This window comes from Aquarana catesbeiana, linkage group LG01 (genome assembly GCF_042186555.1).
Source record: "Aquarana catesbeiana isolate 2022-GZ linkage group LG01, ASM4218655v1, whole genome shotgun sequence".
In the NCBI taxonomy this organism is placed as follows: Eukaryota; Metazoa; Chordata; class Amphibia; order Anura; family Ranidae; genus Aquarana; species Aquarana catesbeiana.
The window spans coordinates 288,732,212-288,752,637 of NC_133324.1; the positions used below are offsets into that span (position 1 = coordinate 288,732,212).

Sequence of the window (20,426 nt, forward strand, 5' to 3'; positions counted from 1 at the left end):
GTGGCTTGAAAATGCTGATTTTAAAAGCTGGCTTGTAAGGGAAAAAGGTGATGATACATTGGGAAGATGCAGAGTGTGTCGTATTACATTCAAGGTGACATATGATGGCCTTAAAGCTATTAAAGCTCACCAAATTTCAGACCGTCACAAGCAAGCTATACGTGCTCAGAAAACATCAGATACTCTGCAAAAGTTTTTTGTCAAAGTTAACACAGGAAGAAAACAAAGTCCTTGCTGCTGAAATCAGCCTAATCTATCATGGGGTTACACATCACCACAGCTATTTGTCTCAGGTGAGAAAATTATTTGATTTTTATAATGCTACCTTTTCCTAGTAGTAGTAGTTTAGTTTACTTCACATAAATTGCGTTCTTCCATCAATATAGTTAATGTATTTTTACTAATTATTTATGGCATGTATTTGAATAAAATAAAATAGTTTTTTTAAATGTTTGCCCCCCTTCAAAGAAGTAATAAACTTTAAAAACAGTGCATGTTTAGGAGTTATTAATTTTCCCTACAGGTAAATTATACAGTTTTATTAGCTTACCTGTAGGGGAAAAAAAAAATCAAATTCAGGAGTTTCCTGACAATTTTATAGTAACATTATAAGGTATGTTTGCCACCCCCCCCCCCCCCCCCCCGTAATAGTAGCATTATAAGGTATGTTTGCCCCCCTTTAATAGTAACATTGTGAAGTATTTACTCAGAATATAAAGGTATTATGATCCATAATAATTTCAGTTACACTATAACATATACTGTATTTATTGGCGTATAACACTCACTTTTTCACCATGAAAATCGGGTGCAAATAGCATGTGCGTGTTATACGCCAATACTTCAAATTTAGCTGCCTCGGAGGGGACAGGGAAGGGGGCGGGACGAGCGCCGTCAGATTACATACAGTGAGAATCTCCTGTTTACTTGGCGGCCTCTGTAATAGGAAGTCCCATCTCCTGGGCTGCCATTGGACCACTGTTCTGTCTATCATAGGAGATTCTCACTGTATGTAATCTGTCGGCACTCACCCACCCCCCTCCCTGTCCCCTCTAGAGATGGGCATCGATCAGGCAGCACTGATGGCAATAGTGAGGCTGCTGCATTGAAGGCATTGATGAAGCTGCTGCATTGATGGCAATGGTGAGGCTGCAGATGGGCATTGATCAGGCTGCATTGATGGCACTGGTGAGGCTCCAGATGGGCACTGACCCTTATTTTGCTTCAAAGTTCCTTATTTAAAATGTAAGATTTTTTCCTGAAACTTCCCTCTTAAAATGAATGTGCGTGTTATACTCCTGTGCGTGTTATATGCCGATAAATACGGTACTTGCTTTTTGTTTTTATATAATATCTATTTTAGGACTATGGGAATAAACTTTATTCTAAAGTTTTTCCAGACTCTCAGATTGCCAGGAAAATACACTGTGGAAGAACAAAATGTGAAGCTATTGTCCAAAATGTTTTATCTCCTTCTTCAGTTGAAGCCGTAGTAAAGCAGATTCAAGGTGGAAAACCTTTTTCAGTTTCGCTTGATGCTTCAAACAAAGGTAACGCAAAATATTTTCCACTTGTGGTGACCTAATTCACCAAGGATAAGGGAGTTCAGAAGAAAATTCTGGATTTTTATGAGGATGCTGATGAAACATCTGATGCAATGTCCAGTCATAACGTCAGGTTCTGAGCTCATTAGATCTGGACCTCAAGCAAATTATTTCTTATGGTGCAGATAATGCATCCTCAACTATGGTATCCATAATTCCGTCTATACCAACTTAAGGTCGGAAAATTCTTTCCTTTTAGCTGCAGGCTGCAACTGCCATCTGTTGCATAACGCTGCAAAACATGGCTGTAAAAGGTTGCTGTATGATGTGGAAGCATTCGTAATTAAAGTCTACAATGAATTTTCCTGCAGCGCTAAGCATGTTAAATAACTCAAGTCATGCTTTGAATTTTTGGATATGGGTTATCATAAACGTTTACGACATGTACCAACACAATGGCTATCGTTATTTACAGCTTTGGATCGGTTGTTGAAGAATTGGCCTGCTGTGAAGATATACTTCATTCAAAAGGGAGAAGAGAACTGTCCACTTCTCATTTGGAACTTTATTAGGTCTCAGGAACATGGTCTTAATTCTGATTCAGATCTCACACTCCACAAATGTTACCTTTTTTTGTACACAATTTTATGAATATATTTCAACCTGCCATCTTAAAATTGGAGAATGACACAATGCAGTCAACTGAGATCTTTCATATTCTTGAGGACGTTCTTAACAATCTCAAGTTGCAAATAACAGAGAATTTTTTTGGCTTCAAAGTAAACCAGTCACTGAAGAATCTTCCACCAAGTTCACAGGAGGCATTCAAGAAAAATGCTTTAGAAGCTTATAATGCATGTGTACAATATTTGGAGAAAAGATTTCATTTTGGATCAGATTCCTGTTTAAAGAAAATTGCCATTCTAAGTCTTAAACCTAAAGAGACTTTAACATTTGTCAGTTTATGTGATATTAAGATGTTCAACATAGATGTTGATGGTGATGAGCTCTTCAGTGAGTTCACCATTCTGAGCAAAGTTCTTCACACATTGGATCCTGATGGAGAACATTCAGTGGACCAAAGATGGGTAGCATTCTTTGAGAAAGAGAACTGCCCCTAATCTTCTAAAAATAGTGGAATGCGTTTTAGCAATTCCTGTAAGCAATGCATTTGTGGAGCGGGTCTTTAGCGTTATGCAAAACCTTTGGAGTGATGAAAGAAATCGGATGCCCTCCAATCTGGTGAAAGCAGAAATCTGCATAAAATTCAACTTCAAAATGTCTTGTATGGAAATCTATGACTTTGTAGTAAATAACAAACCACTACTAAAAGCTGCAAAGTCTAATACAAAGTACATATGGAAAAATAAATAACGTGTAGTTATTTTTAGTTTGATCTTGATGTGAACTTTGCATTGTTTGATGTGCACTTTATTTTTTACTTCATCTCAAAAATTATTTTTTTCAGTATTTTATTTATCAACATAGGATGGGTTGTCATTTGTTATTTATATTTGAAAAGCACTTTTTGGGGAGCTTATTAGTTATTACTACTGGATGTAGTATTTTTGTATTGGTCATTGTTATGTGTCAAGTGCACGTTGTTTCCTAAAAGTTTAAATAATATTTTATTTATGTACCCAAGCTGGGTCATTGTTATATGTTTATAATTGGTAAGTTATGTTGTTGCATTACAAGGTTAAGAAATAAAATAAATATGTTACTAATTTTTTTTTCTGTTACTATTTGACTAAACTACAGAAGATAACATTGTATGTAACTAGACTCTTTCCTTGTAAGGTGAAAAAGCTTACTAAGGCCCCTTTCACACGATCGGACCGTTCAGGTCCGCCTGTCAGTTTTGACGGCGGACCTGAACGGGCGCTCCATGTTAGTCTATGGAGCGTCGGACGTCAGCGGAGACATGTCCGCTGACATCCGACCCGGTCCGATCCGCTGAAGAGCAGACGGATGGCCCTACGTCCAGGTCCGTCACTGGCGGATCGGATCGGGGGAGATCTGACGAAAACGGACACGCTGTCCGTTTTCGTCCGATCCCTCCATAGGCGGCAGCGGCACCTGACAAGCCCCTCCTCGCTCAGTGAGCAGAGAGGGACCTGTCATCCGCCGGCTCAGCGGAGATCAACGGACAGATCTCCCGCTGAGTCGGCGGACCGAGGCGGGCTCCGTAGAAACGGAGTCCGCCTCATGTGAAAGGGGCCTTAATCTCTACTTTTTACTCATTACATGCAATATAGTCTTCCAGTGCATAAATAGTGTTTATAAAGTTTATTTCATCACAAAATATATGTATAGTTTATATTACAAAAAAAAAAAATGCTGTGCGCCGCTAAAGTGTTCGGGTTTGGCTTGAAGAAAAGGTGGCAACCCTAGTTTAGAGTCAGTGGGGACCCCATGTCATCAGGTAGGAAATCTACCACCTGTTTCCAGAATCCCTGCATATATGGACCACAGGAGGTGGTAGAAAGTGCCTGTCTCCTGCTTACATAGTGGACATGTGGAGGGTTGTCCCTGATTAAATTTGGCCATCCTTACAGGTGTGAGGTATGTACGATGTAGAATGTAAATTTGAGTCAACCTGTCAGATAGTTTGGGTGAGACAGCTTTGCATGTGTCCAGTGCTTCATTCCAGCCTTCATCCTCTAGGTTCCCTAGGTCTCCTTCCCAACGTGTATTTAATTATAGGCTAGTTTCGTTGACGAGGGAGTATGTAATAGAATATTGATATTAGTTTCTGAGGCTCTTCACTTTTGACCACATCCCATCGATTACATTTCTAATTCAGGTCCTTAGTTTTTTTAATCACAGAAGAAGCCATGAAACTCCTGGACATGTAATGATTTCCCTACAAGACTGTACAGAGAACATGGAGAGAGATTGCTGTGAAATGACTGCAGTGATAAGTTGAGCGGATGTACTGAGCTTTGAGCTGCTGTACCCACAGAGCATGCACAGAAATCCGGTCCAAACCGGCTCTTACCGACTGCTCTGGCAGGCTCGGCTCTTCTACCAAAACAGCTTCCCCCACCTCCAACAGCTAGAGAAAAGAGCACTGATCAGGGGGGGCGGCGTGCATTGTGCATATGAAATCAAGAGCACATTAAATGCCTTTTCCTGGCCAGGATGATTTTATATATATATATATATATATATATATATATATATATATATATATCTCTATATATCTCTATATATATATCTCTATATATATATATCTCTATCTATATCTATATATCTCTATATATATCTCTATCTATATATCTCTATCTATATCTATATAGATATATCTATATAGATATATCTATATAGATATATCTATATATCTATATATATATATACTCAGTAACTTAACCAGAAGTAAATATTGCATTTATTATTATTTTATTACAGGTATTTATATAGTGCTGACAATTTATTCAGTTCTTTATATATATTTTGTACATCCACATCAGTCCCTGCCCTCGAAGAGCTTACAATCTAAGGTCTCTAAGGCTGGCCATACATTATACAATTTGCTTGTACAATTTTCTATTAGATTTACCAACACCATATAATATGAGGTCAGACCTAAACACTGAATTTGTATGCAATCAAGCATGGCACTACACATTTGAAGGTAAATCTAAAGGAAATTGCATAAGAAAATTGTATAATGTATGGCCAGCTTTACTCACATTCATACACACTAGGGACAATTTAGCCAATTAACCTACCAGCATGTTCTTAGGAGTGAGGAACCCGGAGGAAACCCACGCAGGTACAGGGGAAGCATGCAAACTCCAGGCAGGTAGTGCCGTGGTTGGAATTTGAACTGGCAACCCTAGCGCTGCCAGGCGGAAAAGAATCAAAGCTCTAAGGCTGGGTTCACACTGCCATATGGAGCGGCTCACAGCAGGGGTCCGGTGCGTCCCTGTTCACCGTTTCAGGTCCAAATTTTTGGCTGAACTCGGACCTGAAATGGAACAGAAGACGCACCAGACTCCTGTGCAATTCGCTCCGCAGCCATCCTGGAGATGTGTGAACCCGCTCCCCTGAAAGCCGGTCACAATCTCCTGTCATGCGAATTGGATGCGCATCCAATTTGCAATAGTGTGAACCCAGCCTAAAGGAAATATAATATGTAGAACACCTCTATAGAACCTCTAATGGTGGCCATACACAGTTTGATATATGATCGATATATCAATCTCTCCTCAAAGGAAAGTCCACAACCCATTTGATCGATATAACACACACATACGGAGAAGTGGACTTCAATTGATACGTTTGTAATTTACAAACGTAAATGATCAATCACCTCTCTATTTCCACCATGTGATCACATAGGCTGATCAATCAGATCATATTCACGAACAAAAGATCTCGGTGCTGCTCAGTTCTGATTGTTTTGATTGAATCACACATCAATCAGATAATAAAATTGAAGCATACACTTTGATCTTATTATCCAGATAATGGGGGTTATTTACTAAAGGCAAATCCACTTTGCACTACAACTGCACTTGGAAGTGCAGTCGCTGTAGATCTGAGGGGAAGATCTGAAATGAGTGGAAGCTCTGCTGATTTGATCATCCAATCATGTGCAAGCTAAAATGCTGTTTTTTATTTTCCTTGCATGTCCCCCTCGGATCTACAGCGACTGCACTTCCAAGTGCACTTGTAGTGCAAAGTGGATTTGTCTTTAGTAAATACCCCCCAATGTGTGATTTCATCAAATCAATAGACTGTACCAAACAATCAATCGGCCATAACTTCCCTTCCGATCGATTTTGATCGGATTTAATTAAAGTCATCGATCAGCAGCACCGAGATCCTTTTGTTCATGATTACGTTCGGATTTCGATGGATGAGATTATGACATCACATGGTGGAAACAGTGATGCGATCGATTGAAATCCAATTCTTTGTTTGGCACATCAATGGAATTGGTTGTCAATCGATTATTCCTCCTGAAAGAGACTAATCGGAAAAGAAATCATTGAATCGAAGCATGTACGGCCACCATAATACATGTTAGGAACAAGGCAGTATGCGTGTATTTTATTCTACATAGAAGACATGTGTCAGGTCCCCTCCTCCCCCTAGCACAATCCCTGCAGTGCAGACGTTTCCGGCTTTGAGGTCCTCCCTGTATGATGGAAGAAGGAGGAGCGACAGCTGATGTGAAAAACAACCCTGAACAACAGTACTGATACTAAAGAAAGAGCCAGATACACAGCACAGGCAAGATGCTCTTCCATCTATTGATCCTAATGCTGGGCTGCCAGCTCATCTGCAGTACACCAGGTACCCTTTCGTTAGTCATATTTAGTTATATCTGCATTCTTGGTTGTTAGTATCTGACTTTATTTTTATGATCAGTGGTAATGTTTTGGGATGATCAATACTGTGTATCGAGGAGGGTGATTATTAATGCACATAAAAGGGAGGTGATCACCCCAATGCATTGCAATGATCCTCAGAGCCAACTATGAGCAATGCATGCAGAGGTGCTGATCCATGACCAATGCAGCTGTGCAATACAGCAGAGAGCGCTGGGTATGTTATGTGCGCACACACAGTAGAAACACAATTCTGCACGATTGCATATTGCATTTTCTTATTTTATGTATTATTTTTGTATAGCACGCTGTTGATCGCCCTTTAACTCCTTCTTTCCAGCATGTCACCCTAGTCACATGACCTTGTTTTTCTGTAAGAGTCAGTGGGAGGGCTGAACACTTGTCCTCCACCCATTTTTAGATTAGTAAATGGATTGGATGGTGCTGTTGTTGAGCTCTTTCTGTACTTCTTATTGGAGGATAAGTTGAAGCTTTTGTCCCTGTTGCTGTACAATTGGGACTTTAAATGGCAAGCAGCACGCCTAACCGCAAATTTCCTGCTCTAGGTAGACTTGAACAACAGACATTTTACCTGTTTGCTTCATTTGTTTAAGTTCAAGCTTACCAAGCAGGTCAGTTATGCTTACACAATACATGCTGCTTAGGAATGGAATAGACCCAGGTAGCTTTGTATGTGTCAGTCTCAGACGCTTTCTACACAAGGTGTGACTGTTATGTTCTTTCATGTTATTTTTTTAGTTATATAGTTGTTTACAGCAATGCAACATGTTTCACTGTAGAGAAGTGTCCATGTAGGTTTGAGGCGCACAAGGTAAAGGAGCAATTACAGTAAACAAGGTGCAAATAAAGTGATGGCAACAGGGGTCGTTATATCATCTTAATACTTCAATGTAGGATATCACTTAAGAAGGTTTCCAGGCAATATAGTTGGGTGTCTGACCTCCTTTGGTGGTGCTAAAGTTGTGCAGGCAGATGTGTAAGGGCTAATTTACACTTGCTTCAAAACAAGGCTTTGGACAGGCTTTGTTAAAGCTCTCTGAACGCCAGTCAAAGCCCCTGTCACTAAATAAAATGGTTAGCTTACAGTCCTTTCTGTTTACACCTTGCTTTTGTTTGGTGCTTCGATGAGGCTTTGGTGGAGTTTCGATGAGTCTTTGGTGGGGCTTTGAGCGAGCTCTGCCACAGACTTCTATGGAGGCTTTGAAGCACCACTAAAGCTACATGGGGTAAAATTTTTGAAGCGAAGCCGAAGCAAAACAAAAGCAAAGCACCGGCAAGGTGTAAACAGGACTGTAAGCTAACCATGTTATTTAGTGACAAGAGCTTTGACTGGCATTCAGAGAGCTTTAACAAAGCGTGTCCGAAGCCGTGTGTTGAAGCTGAAGCAAGTATAAATGAGCCCTAAGTGTTTAAAGGTGGACCTGGATGCTTGGGGCTTCAGTTGCTTCAAAGTATTGAGAAGTGAGAAAAGAAAGATTAACAATCGAAGATTTGTTAGGAACATTGGGATGTTGGACGATGGCGTGGCAGGGTTGGGGTGAAAGAAAACGTAGGGTTTGACCAGAATATTCGATGCCATGGCTCAATTACATAGTTAATTCTGAGGGAAGTAAAGAGCAGCCTAGATTCATATGGAGATTGTTATCCAACCAAGGATACCATATTTTAGGAATTTAGAGTGAGTGTCATTAAGAACAGCTGTGAGTTTCTTGTGTATCGTAGAACCCATTATTCTCTTCTTGACCCCCATGAGGTTTATACACACGATCAAAAAAATTGTATGAAAAATACCTCTTTCGAAGCGATAGTACGTTAATCTTATCATTAGTGCACAGCTTCCGAGAGCCGATCACAACAATTTATCCGATGGGAAGAGCACAAAAAATTTTCTCATATGATACCAGATGGTATGATTTTTGTTTAATCAGTACAGTTTTCGTCCAAAAATACAACACATATGCAATACAATATATGATATCACTTCCAATTTTTTATTCTGTCATGAGAATTTTCGTGACCTCTTGATTTTCAATATGAGACCAGCATGCAAAAAAAAAAAAAAAAACGGATAACCATTTATCCGACAATCTTATTGTGTGTACCAGGCATTAGAGTGGGTTGTTTCCATTGTTTTTGGCAAGGTTGTTATTTTCTTCAGGCTGTACAAGTTTGGTTTTATATGACACTTCCAGTGCTGGCCACCAAAATAAACAAAATTTTGTAGCAGAGTAATCATGACACGTTTAATGTTTAAAATGACCTTTTTTGCCAAAAAAAAAAAAACACGACCAGTGGATATGTTGAACATTTATTAGTTTCAGACAGTTCTAGCTCTTTACAGGACACGGCAATTTATCCAGGACAAAGATTTTCCAGGATGTCTCTCAGATAAAAGCTAGCAAAGTTCATATAGATTTGGTAACAGATCATATGAAATTTGTTATATCTTTGGGTATTTTCCTTGTTCTTAGTCCCAACACACTTTATTAGAGGAGATTGCTATTTAAAAAAATAAATTTGACTAAATTATGTAAATCTCTATTTTACATTGTCGAGAATGTTTTCCTAAGCTTCCCTCTTCTAGTTCCTGAAAACATTATGGACTCGCTTGCCCCCTTCCCAAATTTCTCCGGCAGCAGAGGATTTTTTTGGTAAACTGCTTTAATTTGATTTTAAAACTTCTACACTCCCGTCCACGGGTACTTGTATTTCAGTTCCACAGACACAAGTTGCTGTCAGGCATCAGCCATAACTCATGTAAACAGTCATGGAGCAAGACTCAAGGTTCTTGGCTGTAACTGCATTGGCACTGCACACTAGAGAACTGGTTTTTATCTGAACTGCCTCTCCCTATTGCAGCACCAAAGGGTTTTTCAGGGCAGCTGTGACTTATCTTTAGCACAGCTGAAACAGCAAGTCACATTTACATTTCTACAGACTCTGCAATATGAAGACAGTAGAGTTACCCCCAAATGTCACTTGCGGGGGGTGGAATAAGGTCATCCTCCTTACTATGTTACATACATGATCAGTCAGGTGCTTCTGGAAGTCTTTTTTTTTTTCTTTAGTTAGAAGCCATAACCTTTAAAGCTGAACTACGGATACAAAAATATGTATAAGTATGTAAATAGGAGGTATTCCCAGGTCTCATTCCACACATATCCCTAAAAGAAAATGAATCCTCGTTTCAAGATAAAGGCTGGAATCATGCAAAATTATTGCTTTACACTCCACTGGCCAGAGGCACATCCCTAACCACTGGAGTATAGTGAAAATGGAGCCTAAGGCTGGCAATACATTATATAATTTTCCTTTAGATTTACCAAAACCATAAAATATGAGGTCACACCTAAACACTTTCAATTTTTTTTGCAATCCGGCAGGCCCTTACACTACGTAGTTTAAAGGTAAATATAAAGGAAATTGAATAAGAAAATTGTATAATGTATGCTAAGCCTAACATTAGTCATTTCTTCCAGACTACATATATCTGTTTTGTTGTGTTAGGGTGTAGGCAGCTAATGACTCCCACATCTTTGATGTTTGCATTTCCATATGAAGTCTGGCATGGCACCAACTATATTGCTTTTATGATTTACAGCTCCAACAAATGATATTCCAGAGGAGACTCCAGCACCACAGACCACGCAGAAGCCAGAGGACTCAACAACTCTCTACAATGAACCAGAGAAGGTCAATTTGGCACAGCCTGTGATCAGCATCAGTGAGAGAGTCCAGGCCAAGCCCCGTGAGAAGAAAGACCTTGGCATATTAGGTATACATTTCCTCTGAAATTACTCCAAACCACGGTTACTCCTACTTACTTCATTTAGATATTTGAGGTATTATGCTCGGTTCACACTACCGCAACTTGGGATCTGACTTGTGAGACCCCAATCGCGTGATGTGAAAAACCCCATGTTAGTCAATGTGAACTTAAAGTCTTAAAGGGGTTGTAAACCCTCAAGGTTTTTCACTATGCATTAAGGTGAAAAACCTTCTGTAGTGCAGCAGCCCCCCAGATCCCCCATTTTACTTACTTGACCCCGATCATTCCAGCGTCAAGAACAAGCCCAGCAGCTCCAGCCACTGTCTCGGGTCCTCATTGGATAGATTGATCGCAGCAGCCGCCATTGGCTCCCGCTGCTGTCAATCAAATCCAGTGACACGGGAGCCAGGGGTGGGACCGAGTTCTGTGTTAATGGACGCAGCAGCAGGACTTAGGAGCGCGCCCGCATGAGTGTCCCCTTGGAATGCGGGTCTACGAGAGGGCACTCAATGCGGGGAGGAGCCAGGAGCACCGCTGGGGGGATCCCAGAAAAGGAGGATCAGGGTCACTCTGTGCAAAACCCTTGCACAGAAGAGGTAAGTATAACGTGTTTGTTATTTAAAAAACAAACCTTTACAACCCCTTTAATTAGCACTACTGAAGTCGTTCCGACTTTAGAAAAGGTTCCTGTACTACTTTAAGGCGACTTTTATCCGACTTGTGAACATAGACTTTAATGGAAATCGCCTCCAAGTCGGATCCTCGTCTATTTGATGTGATTTAAATCCATTAAATTACAGGAAGATTACCAAGGCATTCCCAAAAGTCGCTTCTAAAGTCGCAACAAAGTAGAATTTAGAACAAAAATTCTTAGGAAATTTTGTGTGAACATTCTCAGAACATTTGCTTTTCATTTTCGTTGATTTTGGAGTAAATGGACTTTCCCAAACAAAAAAACATACACTGTCAGAAATTTGTTAGTTGAGAAAAATGTTCCATCCTGCTCCTTTGAGTTTTCTTGTTTACTGTAGTCGAAAACAAATATCGGTTTGACCCAGTAATGATTAGAAAAACAAACTTTCTTTGTCCAAGAATTTTCTTTCAAAAGTTTACCCATCTATTGTCAGTTTACAGAACGCTTAGAGAGTGACAGGAGTCAGGAAATGCAAGGATGTGGAGCACTTAGGCGTCGTACACACGCTTAGATTTTCGAACTACCGAACGTCCGTTTTTTGTGGCATGCTAGTCTCATGTCGAAAGTGAAGAGGTTACTCATAATACGAAAATTTTCGTATGAAAGAATACGTCAGAAGTGACGTAATAGGTTAAAATAGTTTAGTATGTATTCTTTCGTTTCTGAGGATGCGTAGTCTTGCTCTTACGATTTTTTTCGTAAGAAAACTGTCCTAATTAAACAAAAATCGGATGTTGAGTTCACATCCAACAAAAATTTTATAGTCTGCACATCTAGCTTTTAACCTGCCGAAAAAGCAAAAATCGGCCGTCGAAAAGCACCATATTAGGGAACCAAAAATTGTCAGACAGCTCGTTGTGCGCATTTTTCCATCTGATTTTCGTATTGTGTGTACGGGCCATTAGTATATGTGGGTTCACACATATGCGGCTGCGGTTTTCAGTCCGAAGTCCGGTGCACCGGACTTAAAAACGCACAGGACCCTTTTCAAAACCGTACTGCAGCCACCCTGCACATTTGCGAACTGGCTCCATTGAAAGCCGGTCACGTTCACGTTATGCAAATTGGATGCCATTAAAAACACATCCAAATCACATATGTGAACCCAGCCTAAACCGTTAATGAAAAAAGGATCATAATTCTGTTGCAGCTCCTTTATTGAAAAACATTGTACCCCTTATTTTTCTCTAACTAGGCTGAGGTCATCAGCAATGATCTATGGACAACTTAACCAACTAACTGCTAGCGGGTGGCACAGCCAGGCACTAAGACGTACCTGTACTTCTTTGATTAGAGGCCTGAATGCACGCACCCCCTAGTGACCTGTGTTGTGATTGGACACAGCACAAGATTGTCAGCAGGTTATGGCCAGTCATTTTGGCCTGTATACCTGCTGATCGGCCGTGGCCAATCACAGCACAGATCTGTGTGTTTGTAAACACAGGATCTGGCTGGATTTCTCTCTGCTGTTCAGAAATGAAAGCAAGAAGAGAAACCCAGCCAGATCGGTGAGTAAAAGCAGCACACATACACTTGTTAGGCACACAGTTAAGCCCTTGATTGCCCTCCTGATCACCGCAGTCACCCAGCCATTAGTACAGTGTCAGTGTACAGTATTATCACTGATTACTAGCGACGTCAGTGTCAGCTAGTGTCCCTCCTAGGCCAGCATCAATTAACGCCAGATCGCCCGCCACACTGGTGGGCAATCATAGTCACAATATAAGTCGCTGATCATCACCATTACTAGTATAGTGTCTGTACGCATCAGTATGTTGATCACAATAAGAACTATACTAGTGTCCCCAATAGTATAGTATCCCCAAAAACCCAGTGGTGATCAAATACCACCAAAATAAAGCTCTATTTGTGTGAAAAAAAAGATCTAAATTTTATTTGAGTACAGTGTTGCCAGCTAAAGTAGCACAGTGCTGAATAGCAAAAAATGTCCTAGTCATGGAGGGGGTAAAACCTTCTGGAAGTCAAGTGGTTAAATATGTACACACCTGCCATATATTAGAGGACTGAGCTCCTTGGGTTCTAGGATATGTTTGGACCTAAAAGCCTGTGTTAGTAGTTTTTATATTTGGAAAGGAGGGGAACATGCTAGATACCTAGCTAGATATAGAACATATGTAAGACAAAACTAAGCCATTTCATGCTCTGGATTCTCCCAATGCTTTTCCTACTATAATTTTTATACTTTCATTTTACAGGTTATGTCCTTGGCATCTTGATGGTGGTGATAATTATAGCCATTGGCAGTGGCATTGTGGTTGGATACATATACAAGAGGTCAGTAGTGTGCTTGAAATGGGTGTTAGAAAGATCTACATTTTCTAAGGTTTATGATAACTCATGAATTCTGTGTTACTTACATAACGTTATATATATTATATTTTTTCCCATAGGGGTAGAGATCTGAAGAAGCAGCATGAGCAGCAAGCAGAAGAAAGGCGGCAGCAGCGGATCAATTTACCCCTCTCTGCTTTCTTAAATCCAACATGTGACATTATAGACGAGAACACAATAGAGTTATCCTCCCATCACACCCCCAACACAGTACAGGAGGGTGTTGTACCCCTAATAGGCAGTGCTGGTACCCCAGGAGCATGAAGGGAGGCACAACCCTAAGTGAACATCAATGTGATTAAACAGTACTCCTTTGTTGTGGACATGACATTTTATCATGCTGGGCACAGGCCCAGTGGACTATCGAAGGAGAGTTGTCTTCATTACCCACATTATGTTGGACAGAAAGGGGCATGGATTTCTACATATCTGGTGCAAACTGATCAAACAGCCAGTGTTTTTTGCTTCCAAGGTAAAGGGCAAAGAAATGATTACTGTAATTGCCCCTTTTTTTCCTTTATCCTGATGTGGGGTTTCGTATGATCCAAGTGATGGAAGTTGGCTGCCAGTGGCAGCTTCTGTATTGCTGAAGATTAAGTCATGTAGGTTCCAAGAAGTAAAGATAAAGCTTTCTTGGTAATCACCTGCAGGCTATAATAGAGGTGGATATAGTGCTCTACTACATCCTTTCTCGTGGGTGTGTACAGTGAAGCTCATGTTGTAACTTGTAGTACAAGTTTCTTCCATTCTTCCAATAACGTATATCACAATCTTTTCTGAGACCAGGGTTCTTCCTCTTAAGTGTGCTGCTAAGGTTTTTTTAAATGGACAGAGACGGATGTACAAATTGTAAGAAAATTGTTTGTTTATTGGCTTTTTTTTTTTTTTTTTTGTACATGAATGTTGCATTTCTATAAATAAAAAAATATCGGGCAGTGCCTGATGATTAAACCAGTCTTATGTGAATCCAGTGGAGTGAGTGACGATTGATCAGCAATGTAAAAAAAAAAAAAGTTCAAAGTGAGCACATCGCAGCGACCTGTGGCAACCAGATACATTTCATTGTTCGGATTGTACTTAACACAAAAAGCTACTAGCACTGAGGGCCAAAAACTTTTAATCCTCATTAATTTCAGTGACCAAACAGGAGGACAGTCACCCCAAAGTCAGACAGCAGTAAAGAAAAAAATCTGACATAGGCTCTAACTAGAGGTACACCGATACCAGTTTTATTAAGACCAAGTATGAGTACTGATACCTCTAAGTACTTTCTGATACCATTTTTTAGTGCCTGATTCACACCAGTGCGTTTTGTCATGCGATTTGATGGTTCAAAATCGTATGATAAGTTGCACCCCATTGCCAGCAATGGAACAGTTCAAGTCGCAGTGACTTAAAAAAGTAGTGCAGGAACCTTTTTCAGAGATTTCATTGCGACTTGCATAGACTTCTGTTAAATGAGACAAAAGATTACAGCGCACACATACAAAAATGACATTTAAATCCTGCTAGGCTATTTAAAGAACCTGAACATATTCAGCAAATAAGCAAAAATATGGGGATTTGGTCACACCATATGGCCATACCTGGCACTGACTTTTGTTAAATGAAGTCGCAAGCCGCAGTGAAATCGGAGGTCCAAATGGCATTCACCTGCGGCTTTGAAGTAGCACGATTTAACCACTTAAGGACCTGCCTTGTTTTGGATTTTAGGTGTTTACATGTTTAAAACAGGTTTTTTTGCTAGAAAATTACTAAGAACCTCCAAATATTATATATGTTTTTTTTCTAAAACCCTAGAGAATAAAATGGCGGTCGTTGCAATACTTTTTTTTGCACCGTATTTGCGCAGCGGTCTTATAAGCGCACTTTTTTTGGAAAAAATTCACGTGGAATGGCGTCAAACTTTTACCCTCAAAAATCTCCATAGGCGACATTTAAAAAAATACTACAGGTTGCATGTTTTGCGTTACAGAGGAGGTCTAGGGCTAGAATTATTGCTCTCACTCTGCCGGTCGCGGCGATACCTCACATGTGTGGTTTGACCACCGTTTTCATATGCGGGCGATACTCGCATATGCGTTCGCTTCTGCGCGCGAGCTCGTCGTGACGGGGGTTTTTAAAATTTTTTTTTTTTTAATTTTTATTATTTATTTTACATTATTTTATTTATTTTTACAAAAAAAAAAAAATTGTGTCACTTTTATTCCTATTACAAGGAATGTAAACATCCCTTGTAATAGAAAAAAGCATGACAGGACCTCTTAAATATGAGATCTGGGGTCAAAAAGACCTCAGATCTCATATTTACACTAAAATGCAATAAAAAAAAAAAAGTCATTTAAAAAAATGACATTGAAAAAAAAATATGCCTTTAAGAGGAGTGGGCGGAAGTGACGGTTTTGACATCGCTTCCGCCCACCAGTGTCTTGGAGACAAGTGGGTGCCATCTTAGCCTCACTCGTCTCCAGGCACAGCACAGAGAAGGACGCGATCGCCTCCGCCGCTACAGACGGCTCCGGTAATCGGCGGAGGGCACCGTATCGTGGCGGGGGGGTGGGCCTCTCCCGCCACCGATAAAAGTGATCTCGCGGCGAATCCGACGCAGGGACCACTTTTATCAGAAAGCCGGCCGGCACACAAAAACGGGGATACCGGGGTTATGGCAGCTAGGTGCTGCCATAACAACGATATCCCCCTTCAAAGTTTGGATGTACATCGGCGTGCGGCGGTCTGGAAGTGGTTAAAAGCCACACTGGGTAAATCAGGGCTAAAGGTGGCAGTTACAGACTGCAGACTGGAAGATATCGGTTTCAGTATCGGTGCATTTACAAGAGTACAAGTACTCGTACAAATGCTTAGTATTGGCACTGATACCAGTATTGGTGCAATGCCAGTTCTGACCCTTTCCCAATCCATCCACAACCTTTTCTGAAGTTCCAATTTAATGGAAGCTCCATACATCCTCCTAAACAGATGTGCCTTTCAGGAATCTCCTACATGTTCACAGATGCTATCATTTCATAGTTCACCTAGGAGTGCCACCTGCTGGTGAATCTGACATCTGCAATGTAAAAGAATGACATGTTTTAGAAAATGATGAGCTTGTCTTTGACCATATAAAGTGAACTGCAGGACAAGGGTTCAATTGAGTAAGGTCAGATGGAAACGGATTCTTCTGTGCATGGAGGCTCCAATGGGGGTTTGTGTTAAAAATAGAAACTTCCCTTTAAACAAAAGCACATATTAAAGTGTATCTAAACCCAAAAACGTAATATATTGCCATTTATCAGTCTTTGGAGGAGGCCATTTTTTTCAGGCTCTTTAAATGAATTCTTACCTGGTAACCATGTTAATTACACACTTCCTGTCTTTTATTTGCTACACTCATTTCTCCACTGTATCTATGAGGGCAGGCAACGGTTGTGACACAAACTTCAAACGTTTCAGTCTTTGCTTATCTCCATTAACATGGTGGATTGATGGAAAAAGTAGTTTACAAAAAGGAAAAAAAAAAAAAAAAAAAAAAAAGGGGTCCTTTATGCTTTCTGCTAAGATCACAGGAAGTGACCAGCACACTGCATTGTGGCAGGATCAATGGGTTAGGTCTATACTTGCTGATAAAAAGGTTTTTAGCCTCAAAGATGAATGCAAACACCACATCAATGCACAGGCATGCTGCTATATATTACATTTTTGTTTTTTGGGTTATAGACTTTAATACTCATAGTATTAAACAACTCTAAGGACACTAAATTTGTAAACATTTTTTATGAAAGCCTTCTCAAGACATGACAGGGTATAGTCACTTCAAAGACTACATGTTTTTGGTCAATGATCCAGACAGACAATCCATATCTCCCGCTGTTAAAGCCCAGTTTGAAACAAAGATTACCACTTGTCATACAAAAAAAAAAAAATGTACAATTTGTAAATACCATATAAACCTGTACTATATCTTACAACAAAAGAGTAGCAGATATCCTCACTACAAATATCTCATTGCATAAATCTGACAGCCTAGATAAATGCACTTAATGTCCAGCTGCCGAAAACATCTAAATAGATGGTAGCAAAAAGTCACGATTCAGGCAAAATTCCCATGGTGTCATAAAAATACACCATTCACACAGTATATACACTAAGGAGAAAAGTGCAGTCCAAATGCTTACAAAATCAACTATCAGAAATGTGAAATTCCAGTTTTCATGTGAAAAAATACAGCAGTCTCTCCACAATGGAGTACAAGTGCCAAGATAAAAGTGGTTACTAAATCACATTATGTCAAAAGAAATGGAATGAAATATTACCGGAATAAATATGTGACAGGTGTCTGCCTCTAGGAAATCTTCTGTGTGGTAGACTTATTCAAGTTTTGATCTAGTATGTAGCTGAAAAGGAGGATCATAGCATGGAAAGCTATGAGCAGTACGGACAATACAAAACCTTTTAAAACACTTCTATGACCTGCTGTGGTTCTAAAATATACATATTTGTGGCACAGAAACCCCTGAGGTATCTTTTATCTAATTGGGTCTACCAAGACTGGAGAAATGTGTACACTTTTAGGTTACAAAGTCATTTTTTCCTTAAAAGACAAGTTCATAGCTTTCTACACAAACTCATGACCTATATTAAAATGGTGTAGATTAGAGCAGAATCTTCTACCTCCAGTCAACATATATAACGGTTTCCTTTATGATCAATGGAATGCTTTTGCAGAGATGAACTAGAGGGTGCTTCAGCTCTCCTTATCTCTGCTCAGGAATGTGATCTGCATCATCTTGTGCAGAATATTCATGTTTCAGCTCATACTGCAACCTCAGTTTAGTCTCCATCATTTCTAGTTCAGAAGGTAGTGGAATAGCCAGGTCTCCCAGAAACAGAGACAGGGCTGAAAGGGTATCATGTAAAGAAGGGAAGTCTGGCCTAGGGTATAAAAAAAGAAACATTTTAGGGTTAACAATACATAACCATCAACTAATACATTTTTAAAGAGAAGAAAAAGCGCAACTCACCAACCCAGTGACCAAGCCCCGGCGAGTAGGGCGAAACATGTCATGGGGGGGGGGCGTGGCTGGAGTGGCGCTGGCTGAGGCCACATTGATCTACATACTGTTAGAACTGGGTTGGTGAGCGGCGCCTTTTCTTCTCTTTGATAATGCTCTTACACCTCTGAATGCTACACAGACGCCCCCCCCCCCCCCCCCCCCCCTTTCACTGCAACCAGCAGGGAGAGCTCTATCTCAGCTTAGAGCGGCACTGCAAGTTTCATTTGCATCAATTAATACAGTTAAGGTCCCTCACACATGGAGCAGTCCAACTACAGTCCATTCCTCCCAGCTATTTTGTGCACCCAGGAGGTACAGGTGCAGCATCAAGCCCTGCTGCAGGTATGTGTAGTTGGACGAGGCTGAACGCTGTACCCAGTGGTAACGGCGTTTAGAGCCCTTTGCTTTCAGAGACCTTCGTCGCCCCAGCAAACCCATCCCTTCAAAAGTTCAGCACCTGTCTTCTTCCAGTTTAAATGTCACATTGGGTTCACAAGAGAACACTGAAAAGAATGGCCCAACATCATTATATGGTGCCACTTCTTTGCAGGTTTCAGGACGCTCCCACTGTCACGGACAAAAAATAAAAATCCCATAATATATATATATATATATCACATATACATACACACATATATACATACATATACACGTACATATACACACACACACACACACACACACACACACACACACACACACAGTAGCTCACAAAAGTGAGAGGGATGACACCAAATTTAACACACCTGCTCCCCATTCACACCAGAGACCTTGAAACACTCACGAGTCACATGACACCGGGGAGGGAAAATGGCTAATTGGGCCCAATTTGGTCATTTTCAGTTAGGGGTGTACTCCCTTTTGTTGCCAGCAGTTTAGACATTAATGGCTGTGTGTTGAGTTATTTTGAGGAAACAATAAATTTACACTGTCATACAAGCTGTACACTCACTATTTTACATTGTAATAAAGTGTCATTTCTTCAGTGTTGTCACATGAAAAGATATAATAAAATATTTACAAAAATGTGAGGGGTGTACTCACTTTTGTGAGATACTGTGTATGTATGTATGCACGTGCACTCAACCTCTTTGGTCAACCATGGCGAGGCCTGTTCTGAGTGGAACATGTCCCGTTAAACCACTGTATGGTCTTGGCCACTGTGCTGCAGCTCAGCTTCAGGGTCTTGGTAATCTTCTTATAGTCTAGGCCATCTTTATGTAGAGCAACAATTCTTTTTTTTGCCATGAGGTGCCATGTTGAACTTCAGTGACCAGTATGAGAGTGTGAGAGCGATAACACCAAGTTTAACACACCTGCGACCTTGTAACACTGAGTCACATGACACTGGAGAGGGAAAATGGCTAACTGGGGCCAATTTGGACATTTTCACTTAGGGGTGTACTCATTTTTGTTGCCAGGGGTTTAGACATTAAGGCTGTGTGTTGAGTTATTTTGAGGGGACAACAAATTTACACTGTGTATATATATATATATATATATATATATATATATATATATATATATATATATATATATATATATATATATATATATATATTATAGAGAGAGAGTGTGAGAGAAAGAGAGAGAGAGACAGACAGACAGACATCTCTTCCTAAATGAGGGGGAGAGGGGGAAGGGAGTAACTAA

General features: G+C 40.2%; 2 protein-coding genes across 3 annotated transcripts in view; one reads left to right on the forward strand and one right to left on the reverse strand.

Annotated features, from left to right (window-relative positions):
* Positions 1-6,685: 6,685 nt before the first annotated feature.
* PIK3IP1 (phosphoinositide-3-kinase interacting protein 1) lies at positions 6,686-14,678 on the forward strand. 2 transcript variants are annotated; one of them, XM_073629278.1, is made up of 4 exons: positions 6,686-6,851; positions 10,509-10,682; positions 13,587-13,665; positions 13,782-14,678. In XM_073629278.1, the coding sequence occupies exons 1-4, from the start codon at positions 6,794-6,796 to the stop codon at positions 13,984-13,986; spliced, it is 516 nt and encodes a 171-aa protein (XP_073485379.1). In that variant the 5' UTR covers positions 6,686-6,793; the 3' UTR covers positions 13,987-14,678. The 2 variants fall into 2 exon arrangements, with proteins under 2 accessions (XP_073485379.1, XP_073485380.1); XM_073629279.1 differs by lacking the exon at positions 6,686-6,851 and adding an exon at positions 7,398-7,452.
* The window catches only part of LIMK2 (LIM domain kinase 2), a 75,953-nt gene continuing 70,090 nt past the window's right edge, over positions 14,564-20,426 (reverse strand). The window contains exon 16 of the mRNA XM_073629277.1: positions 14,564-18,651. Within this exon, the coding sequence (XP_073485378.1) occupies positions 18,474-18,651 (178 nt within the window). The 3' untranslated portion in view covers positions 14,564-18,473. The remainder of the gene's footprint in view (positions 18,652-20,426) is intronic.

What these genes read in the sequence shown, in the direction of transcription:
- PIK3IP1 (XM_073629278.1), top strand. Translation starts at nt 6,794, where the DNA reads ATGCTCTTCCATCTATTGATCCTAATGCTGGGCTGCCAGCTCATCTGC. An exon ending in GAAAGACCTTGGCATATTAG is followed by an intron (nt 10,683 to 13,586) that starts GTATACATTTCC and finishes TTCATTTTACAG; the next exon opens with GTTATGTCCTTGGCATCTTG. An exon ending in GTTGGATACATATACAAGAG is followed by an intron (nt 13,666 to 13,781) that starts GTCAGTAGTGTG and finishes TTTTTCCCATAG; the next exon opens with GGGTAGAGATCTGAAGAAGC.